The following is a 10,470-nucleotide window of genomic DNA, read 5'->3' as shown; positions in this document are numbered from 1 at the left end:
GTTTTTATGTCTTCAGGATACATACCATATATTTCTTTAAAAATAATCATACTTTTGTAAGCAATATTTTACAGTAGACATCTCAAATCTACCATATTTGTAAAACTTAAAACGAGAGAAATTTAGGCTCTAAATTTTTATACATATATTTATATTCAGATTCTATATATATTATACATACACGAGTATATATAAAATATATATAATCAGAGTCCAAAAATGAACAAAACCTAGGCACTGTACATAAATCTTTTTTAAAACTCAAACAATAGAAAAACTTTAAACATTAAACAATTTTAATAAAAGTTTCTGTACAATGCTAAGCAGTTTTATTTACATATAGAAAATGTAATAGGAGTAGTGTTTGAAATTACAGCACTCCTTAAAATTTCAATGGCAGGTAATCTGGAAAAAATAACAGCATTCCATTCACAAATATTTTCAAGCAATAAATATGTATTTATAAATAGTGTAAATTTACATCAAGATTAGAAACAAAAATCACAAATCTGAAGTTTATTCCTTAGTCTATGTGCAACCCATTTATCTTTGTGACTTGGCTGTTAATTTTTTTAAATTTTATTTTAGGAACCAAAAGTGTAACCGTCATGGTTTCAAAACAAGACAGAAAAACATAAAAGCAGTAAAAAATTTATATCACCTAACTTTTCACATTAAAAAAAAAAAGTTGCCCAAAGAAAGACTTAAAATTTCTAACTACCTTACAAAGAAATGACCAGCTAAGCTAGTACTTTTTCCAAGGGAAATTCTGAAGGGGAAAAATGGATGAAAATAATTCATCAGCCCAGAAACAGAGAAATACAAAAGAGGTGGTCTTCAAGTCAGTAGTCTGTATAATGTTGCCAGTTTTGTCAGATATATACAAAACATGGAATTATTATTATTTTTGTGAAGTACAGCTGGATGAGCTTTATTTATTTTGAGTTCTGGAATAGGAGGCAGTGCTCTCTCCTGTCCAGTTGGTTGACACTCCGCACTTGGAAGGTTGCATAGACACAGCTTTCAAGCCAGCAGCCTTACAGGATAGCTACAAAAAAAATCAGTGGTGCAGAACTGGGTCACTTCCTGAATATCAGAAAAGTTTTCATTTAATGTCCATGGAAAAATGTCAAGATGAGGAGGATGGCAATGGAGGAGCCTGGAAAGAAAAAACAAATTACTTTTTCTACAATGGGCAAATGCAACTATTCAGTAAAGATCCATGTAAACAATATGTATAAAGTTTAAGGGACAAATTAACATTATTGGTTTTATATGTCAGGATTTTTTCTAAGACCACATTTGTGATTTTTTTTGAATATTCAAGTACAATTAACATTTTATTAATATTTTACATTAACACGCTCTAGCCACATATACAATTATTTTAAATCATCCATCACAACAATTATCTAGATGAACATGCTAAAAATTAGACAACAGAACTCTTCCCTATACAATATTCAGGCTCACCTTAGAAGAAGTCTGGGAGAACAAATATTTATAGACTTTTCTGTAACAATCACTTCAGTATCTGAGTGCTTCATAAACAATGATTTTGAGTCTTTTGCATGTGAACTAAAAGCCAATAACTTTGAGCTCTGTTACACCAATGGAGGGAGTAAATTCCAGAATAGAGGGTCCTGCACTGAGAATGCCCTGGATATTTAAATTGTGATACCTTAGCTAAAAGCTTACAGGTCTCAGAAGTCTAGTAAAGAGAACAAACACTTCTCCAAACCAACACTGTGAATTGCAGCTGGAAATTAATCAAAAGGCAGTCATATCTGGACTGCCATATTCAATTACAATACAACATCTCGGAACACTCTATCCAGCCACTGTCAACTTTCCTGTGAATGCAAGGTTCATTGTGAATCAATTTAGCACCACTCTCACTCTGATTATGGACAAGACATCTGACCTTGCCTGCAACACTGAAAACCATATGGAATGAATGAACAATCATGCGTTAGCACAGTTCAGACCAGCAGGCTACAACATACAGAACAAACCTACAAATGGGAAAAGGTAATAGATAGCAGGGTTTTTGCTTTATAACTCAGATGCAAAGGAGGCCCCAAACAGAATTGTTTGAGAGAATTCTCTTGCCAAGCAGAGAGAAAGCCAGGTTTTTTGATTTCCTACTAGAAATAATGTCCAAGTTTCTCTTAAACGTGGTGCTAGTCTCTCAGCTTCAGTACTTTTAATCCTCCCCTCACAATCCAAGGGCACACAATGGTTTCTGGGGGCCCCGGGCAAACTTTTAAACTGAGGACTCCACCATTCCAAAAAACTTACCATGGAGGTGGAAGAGTTTAATACAGTGGGCGGGGTGGGTTTAAGAAAGGGCCCAGGCCTGTGGGGTCACTGCCTTCCCTGTGGAGATAACGGTGGGACTCTAACCTGCATGCAGCCAGTGAGCCACTTCTGGTTCCACCTCTTCCAGACCTCTAGTCCAGCTGCCAGTGGGAGCAGTATCCCAGACCCCTCAATTCACTCCTACCTCCAGACTCTCAGCCTGGCAGGTTGCCTTAGGCCCAGTGCGATGATACCAGTGGTGGCTGGATACGGGCCCAGCTGGGATGGGTGAGTCGTCTCCAACACTAATCATTAGCGGGCACCATATTTGAGTGGCACTGTGACCCTGTGTGCCATGTCACAATGCCTTTCACTCAAATTTGGCCCAGCTGCTCCTCCATGATGATGAAGGGGTGGCTGAGCCAAACCTGAATGGCGCTGAGAACCCATATGCCAGGTCCCAATGCTTGTCACTCAAATTTGGCACAGCTGCCCTATGGTGATTTTGGAGGCTCTCTCAAAGGGGGGTCCCAGGGCAAACTGGCCCTTTTGCCGTCTCCCCCTCCTCCCCCCCCCCAGTTATGGGTGGCCCTGTCTCCATCTGATCCAGACGTGTTCTTCAGGTAACCTCTATATTAGAATTTTAAACCTCATCTTTGTGAATTTTGACACCCGTTTTTCTCTGCAAACTCATTTATATACTCTATACTAAATTATTGTACTTTTCCATGCATTTCTGCTGCTTCAATATTTTTTCTGAAAAAAATGAAAATACAATTCTATAACTCCATTTGAACCAGAAAATCCAAGGTATTCATATACAAATAGGTACCAAGACAACATACAACAGCTTTACAAAGATAGTTTTGCACCCACTGAATATAACTTACTAATGTAAATTGGTCATAGGCTTGCATCATGTCCTCCATTTTGTACTGTTCTAGCACCACAAAATTTTCCAGGTTCCCGCTTATCTTTCGTGCACAGTCTTGGCAATGTACAACATAGGTCTTTCGAGAATTGCTCTCACTGGTGACAAAAAGCAGATTAAAGACTTCCACCTGTGTGACAGGAAACAAATCAGTGTTGACATCTGGTTTTGGAAAGCTACAAAAAATAAGGCGTGGCTGGTTTGGTATTTATATTCTGACTGTGTGCACGTGAACATAGAAAACAGACAAAGTAGCTCAAGAAAAATTCGCACTTCCAGGGTTCAGTCACAGAGGTAGGCACTCTTCCAACTCATGTCTACTACTACTACTAGCTTAAGATGTTTGAATCAAGGCACTAAAGAAAGTGCAGACGAATATTACCAAGCAAGTTTCATAAGATGAGGGTTACACCTGTAAGGTATATACTGTAAGCATTATACCCATTTTGCAGATGGGTAAACAGAGAAATTAAGGCCAATATTTTCAAGAGCCTACTAATTTTCAGTGCACCTCTTTTTTTGGCTTCTCAGCTTGGGATAAGTGCCTGATTTTCAGAGGTGCTAAAATGATGCTTTTCATTTGGTCTTTAGCAAAATTGCTATCCTGTTCTTTAAAAACATAATACAGTGTTAAATACTAGGGAGAATCAAAACACCTAGCAAGACAGGCATGTTCTGTGAAGAGTGCACTCCAAAGTTCTCTTTGGGGCTATTTCTGACCAGTGAAATACAACAACATTCTAAAAATCAAGCTCAGTGGATCAAATTCAGTACAGATGGAATGAACCTTTTTTTAGAATCCCAGATAATCAAAAAACATTGCATGACTAACAATATGTCCACTGCAAAAGAGAGTTTAGCAAAATACAGCCCATATCTAAAAGATTATATTGTAATGGCTTAGGAGATAGCACTGTGTCTTCTTACATATATCTATTTACAGCACCTAACAGATTATGGGTGCTACTGTAATGCAAATAAAGAAATACAAAATTAATAACAGCAGTAATAATAATGGAAGACATCCCAAAAATAGATCAATTTAAAATTGTGAAGTTCTTTACTTCTACTGACCTCACAAATGCTACAGTAATGAGCCGGCTCTTCCTTTGTTCGCCCATGCCAGACAATCTCTTTTCCTGCAGCAATCAGAGCTTCCCTCAATGTCTGACACTGCTTGAGAGTTCTCAACAGGCAATACCTATCACAGAAATCCAAAGTAAATAATTATACACAAACATTTCCCCTGTATTTAGTTAAAAAACTAAACTTTATCTGTTGATTTATTCAACCTTAACCCCCACCACAACACCCAGTATATTTCATTTTAATTTGAGCAAATGAAACTTCCTTAAACAGTGAAATACTGTGCTTTTTAGTGTACTGTAGTTATACAACTGTTTTAATCTAACATTATCAACAAGAAGTTTGGTTGACTTACTGGGTTAAAACAAACAGCTTACATTTCATATATGAAACTCAAAGCATTATGTTGACGACCCAAAGCATCATTTTACACTAACATCCTAAAAGGAAATCACTTCCTCAACACAACTGTCTTCCAGTGGCCTAAAGTGAGGAAACTTGAGTTCTGGTAGAAATTATTATAGATTAGGAGGATAAAAATACCCAGACTAGTTTTAGAAAATATTTTCTGTTGATTTCTCTAGAAAAAAAATTATCTAAAAATGGAAGAAAATGTTGACATTGGTATGCTTACTGCATTAAGGAAAAAAAATACAGTGTGCTCCCAAGTGACTATTTACAACTGTCTGCAGTATTTTTATGTAAATGACAAAAACCAGATTTGAATTTTAGCTCATTTTGTCAAGCAATACATCATTTTGCTTTCCAATATTATGTGAACTACAAGTGTGTTCTCATAAGTGGGCCAAAATAGGTCACCTGACTTTTTTAAATTTCAAATTTCTATGTCATTTACAATAATTTTCAGTTCTCAAATATCCTTGCATTTGAGCAGTACTCTGATTTTTCTCTCCAAAGGGTAGTTACATACATTACAGACACTGGAAAACAAACGGGAAGAAAAAATGCTAGATGGAAAACTAAGTGGAAAAAAGTTTTATTTCCCCGTCACACACCCCAAAATGTTGTTCAAACACAGTGCTAGCTCCTTACTTACTTTTCATTTTATAGTCTTAAAATGAAAACGTATGTTTTATACTTGTTTCTTTATGTTAGCAAAATTTTAGATTATACACTGAGACTTTGATGTTTCATGCTTAAAATGTTCATCTATGTTCGTGCCCCGCCCCCCAACACCCAAATCCAGGGACTTGTTAGCAGTGTACTTCAAAGAGCAACACAAACTCAAGTCAAAATTGCAAATAAGCCCATTCTACATTAGCAACTGACACCACCTTCTGACATGCTGAATTTTCAAAAGTTGAAAAAAGCTAAAATGCAGGCTATAAAAAAAACTAAACATTTTTTGGCCTGTGAATTTAAAAGTTTTCAATAACTTTGATAACGTATTTAAAGTCTAAATAACTTTTCACTGCTAACACTGAGATAATTTTGTTTTGAAGTGACCGATTTTACGCCACTATAAGAAATGCTTAATACAAATACAATTTTAGCCCCTAATGTATGACACACTTATACACATGCTTAATTTCAAGCACAAGTAATCCCCCATTGAAGTCAATGAAAGGAGTTATTCATGTAAGTAAAGCTAATGTTATGTGTACCTATCTTAAGTATTTGCAGGATCATGTCCTTAATTTTCAATATTTTGGTTTTTGACTATAGAAACTTAGTAAAATTCAAATAAGAGACCGTAAATGTAGTGGCACTTTAAAAAAGCATAATTTACTTCATTATAAATTTTAATCTAAAATTGTTAATAGCACAAACATTCAAATTAGTGTTACAAAGTTTAAACCAAATTTTTTTTTAGTATCAAGTGATTTAAATAACTTTATCCAATGGAAAAGAAAAGGTCTGGGATTATGTCAAACAAAGGCAGGAATGATCAAGTCAGAGAAGACAAGAGCTAACCACCTGGAAAAGTTTTGCTGCAGGAGATCAAGGAATTAATTTACATAAAAACCATAACATTTTTTTAATGAAACATTTTAAAAACAGACATATCTCCTGGTATCTGGCACTGCGTCTTCCTGAGGCAACACATTGGGGGTGGGGAGGATGTTCACACATGGTCACATGCTCCCTCACCCGATTTCTGCCATGGTTCACATCGGAATGTGGCCAGCGGCTGCCTTTTGGCACTGGTGAACGGAAGGGAGCTGCTTCCAGCCTCAGGAGAGGAGGGAGAGGGAGTGATGACCTGGCCCATATCTTTGCAGAGCTTGTCTCTTCTACCCCTCGCTCCCCAGTGGCTGGACGCAGCTTGTCCCTTCCTGCCCGCACAGTTGAAAGGCAGCTAACACCTCCAGGCTGCTGCTGTCCATGGACATAACCCAGCCGCTTCCTGTCTCCAGTCTACAGCACGGGTAGGAAGGGGTTAAGCCCCAAGGATGAATTGTGCACCAGGGCCCAGGGAACCTGACTGCAGGGGCTTCACCGAACCCGGCCAGAGAGGTGGGTCAGCAGGGGAGGGAGCCTAAGGGACGAAGCAGCTCCCTCGGGGCAGGACCCAGCGTGAGGGTGTGGGGGGTGAAAAGGGTGCTAAGCCCCTGCCCAGGGGCTTCTGTGGAGTCTGCAGGATTGAGGCATGAACAGGCTTGAAATTGCTTCCCCCCACACCACTCTAGAGCTTAGCTGAGGGGCGGAGAGGCTTTCCCATGCCAGCGCTGTGCGAGGCTTTGGCATGTGCAGGGCTCGGTTCCTCCTGGCCAGTGCCCCAGGCTGAAGGATCTTGGGCTTTCCCAGGGCCCCAGTCCAGCCAGAGGCAGTGGGGGAAGGAAGGAGCCTGCCAGCTAGGCTGTTGGCAAGCTGAGTGCTTGGACCAGCAGGGGGAGCAGCGGGCCCCACATGTTGCAATTTGGCTCCACCACCAGCCTTGCACACCCAACCCCATCATAGGTCAGTGGACCCCCCCACTCACTGCTGGTGGGTAGGCGGCTGGTGAGCAGGGAGAGAGACAGAAAATATGGGACAACATGCCCATTAAAAAAAAAAAAGTTGGGACACGTGCAGGAGGGCTTAAATATGGGACTGTCCCTTTAAAAATAGGATGTCTGGTCACCCAAAATATGAGTAACTGTCATTTAGCCCATCAGATGGCATTTACCAATATTTAAATCTAAACTGAGTACCTTTGAGAGAATGCAAGTGGAATTTCAATTATACATTTGCTCATTAAGAGCCATCATATTATATAATTATTCTACAAGAGTATCAGTTTATTTAATCTATTTAGTTCTTTAACTGAATTGCCATTAAGAATAATGCAGACTTCTGGGTCATATGGGGTAGGGTTCATAATTTGCTGGCTGCAGAAAATCAAATACATTAAATCTATGAAGGCTGTTGGTACGTGCAATCCCTAATTAGCCCAGCTCTCTCCAACATGCCATTGCAATCAGCCCTTTGAGATTAGCCAATTAAATTTTTATCATTTTGGGGAATGATAGGAAGGCAGCAGGTGGGATCAGACATCTGAGGACTGGAAAGATACCTTTTAATTTTCTGTCTATTCTATCTGCTGGTTATTCTGTTTTTGTAACTGAAAGCGCACAATAAAGTAGTATTTATTAGTTTAATAATTTAGGAAAAAAATCTGATACACTACCTGCTTATGAAGTATGCCCTGAATTAAAAATAAATTAAAAAAAAGCTGTCAATATTTTGTGCTCCCATGCTAATATTTAGATGGGTTCTTTGGGCAGGCCTAAAAGCCTTTCCCTCAATTGTTCTTCAGAGTCTCAGATTTCACTGTCAAAAAGTTTTCTAGCTGTTATAGTTGTGAAGAAAGCATTCAAAACAAGAGCAGATGCTGCAGTGATATCTGCCTGAGCTTTTAGAGAGCCTAAAAACTGTGATGCCAATGACAAGTTAACAATATTGACATTTTAAAGTATTTCATTGCTAATCAAAGCATGTAAGAAAGAAGAGTATCATTATGAAGATCTACACCAGTGTTTCCCAAAGTGTGTGATGCCTGAAGGACTTGTTAAAGGGTGGAGGTAGATTAAAGATGTAGAAATTAGCAAGACAGTGGGGCTGATGAGAGGCACAACTAATTTCACTTTCCTGAAGGCAGGCTCAGCTTTCAAAAATTTGGGAATCATTGCTCTAAGTAGTATACTTTATTAGGGTATGGAATAGGTTTGTGGTAAATAAGGGTAGACCTTACAGTCTAGTACAGACACTGGGTGAACCCACTGTGAGGGAGATGTCAGCCTGATTTCTTCTGTGAGGAAGGGCAGTGAGGTCTGCATCTGAACCTTTATATATTTGGTGAAGTTTTCAAAACTTGGATTGCATCTTGTCCATCCCCTTGATGCCAGGCTGTTCTCTGTAAATATATCCTTCAGTAATTTGTCTACTCTGGTGTAAATATCCTGGGATGAGTATCATCTGGATCTGCTGATAGGGTATATTAATTATTTCCTAAGTATCCTTTTACTGATGCTTTTATAATCAATATCCCTTCATTGCCTTCTAGTTACACAAACCCCCATTTTCTTTATTTCATCCAAAATGACATTTCTCCTATAAAGCTATTGAGTATTTCAATCATTTTAGAATTATTGTCTCCCTACTCATTCATTAATGTGTCCCCACTCTCTCTAATATTTCCTTTTTCTTTTGGCCCGATACATTTGTAAATGCCTTTCTTATTCCCTTTAGACACTTCTGCTATTATCATCTGGGGATGCTTTTGTTTGTTTTTTGGGAGATGGGGGTATCTTTTCTCAGAGCAATCTAACTTATTTTGGATATTATTATTTGGTTCCCCAAACAATTCCAGCCCCACTTTCAGATCTTTGAACACTGCTTTTTTATAAGCTTCTAGTACTTTTTGTTTGCTTTTATTTAAAAGAACAATGCTGGATTGCATGCTTATTGTGGTGTCTTAAGATGCTCAAACTTTCTTTCAAATGCATACATTTTAATTCTTTCCCTTGCACAGTCATCCCAAACATTTACAGGTATACTTATTCACATTTAGTTTTAAATAGTGCTCACTGCCATGTATGCCAGTGCCTATACGTCACTGCAGAACATTTTTGCTTATTTTTCAAATTAGAAGCACAAGTCACTTTTTTATTTCAGCAAAAACTCCTCCTCTACCCTGTTTCCTACCTATTTTGGTACTTAACTCCCAGAAGAAGCAACTGTTTTAGACGATCTAGATGCCTTGGATTTCCTTGACTTGTGTCAATTTGGATACAAATCTGCATTTGGCACAGAGTTGGCATCTGTTGCATTTATTCATAATTAGGAAGAGATAATTTATCAAGATCAAGTGTTCATGCTGATATTCAATGAGCTATATTTGAAACCAATGACTATAAAGTGTTGGCAATATAGCACAGAAGCTAGCAGGAGTGGACATAGCTACTCTCAGGTGTCCCCATCCCTTTCCCCTTGAGCAGGTCCAGTGGATAGTTTTGGACAATGGCTCTTCTCTCCCAAGGGTACTCACATGAGTCTTCAGAGAGTACCAGATGGAACCTCTATTCTCTCTCTATATGGGGCCGAAATGAGGGCATTCTTGGCGCAGAATTCCCTTAGGAGTAGAATATGCTGGAATGCTCATCTGCTTTCTCAGGATTTCAGAGGGTGGAAGTGATGCCAGATGATTTATTTTTGTATGGATTTGTATGGCTTGAAAGATATGTTAAAGGTGACTTGAACCTGGGAAACACACTTTTGAAAATGTTCAATTTTGAATCCAGACTGTTACCAGCTCATTTACTCAATTTAATCAGCTGCAGAACTCTTCAAATGAAAGGGGGGGGGGAAGGGGGGGAGGAAGGAAGAAGAGGCTTTCCAAACCCTGCCTCCTTGCTTGTCAAGGTGTTTTCCCTGCCTCTCTTGGTGATAGGATATAAATCAGCTAAATGCGAGTACTGGAAATGAACAAGTAAATTTACTATTAAAATATTTAATTTAACTGTAAAAATAATTAAACATGCTCACCCTGAGTCTGAAGTTTACTGACAGCAGAAGGTCCAATCTTTCAACTTGTTGTTATATATAGGCAGACCCCTGTGCTCGTGAAGGGCCCCATCAGAGTCAACAGAGGTCTGTCTGCATACAAGTTGCAAGATTGAAACCTAAAGTATTTTTTAAAAAACTCTGGA

The 10,470-nt window shown here is 38.5% G+C and overlaps 1 protein-coding gene across 10 annotated transcripts in view; it reads right to left on the bottom strand.

The window, feature by feature from the left end:
- Positions 1–286: 286 nt before the first annotated feature.
- Positions 287–10,470, bottom strand: part of KDM6A (lysine demethylase 6A) — a 288,340-nt gene continuing 278,156 nt past the window's right edge. For 7 of the 10 annotated variants that reach the window (XM_039538040.1, XM_039538068.1, XM_039538074.1 and 4 more), the window contains 3 exons: positions 4,307–4,433; positions 3,192–3,362; positions 289–1,159 (listed from right to left, as the gene is read on the bottom strand). In XM_039538040.1, the coding sequence (XP_039393974.1) occupies positions 1,130–1,159; positions 3,192–3,362; positions 4,307–4,433 (328 nt within the window). In that variant the 3' untranslated portion in view covers positions 289–1,129. Of the gene's footprint in view, positions 1,160–2,406; positions 3,058–3,191; positions 3,363–4,306; positions 4,434–10,470 lie in introns of all 10 variants that reach the window. The other 3 variants (XM_039538087.1, XM_039538099.1, XR_005598273.1) reach the window with 2 other exon arrangements.

Source organism: Mauremys reevesii, linkage group 1 (assembly GCF_016161935.1).
Source record: "Mauremys reevesii isolate NIE-2019 linkage group 1, ASM1616193v1, whole genome shotgun sequence".
In the NCBI taxonomy this organism is placed as follows: Eukaryota; Metazoa; Chordata; order Testudines; family Geoemydidae; genus Mauremys; species Mauremys reevesii.
This window is presented reverse-complemented; position numbering and strand designations above follow the sequence as displayed.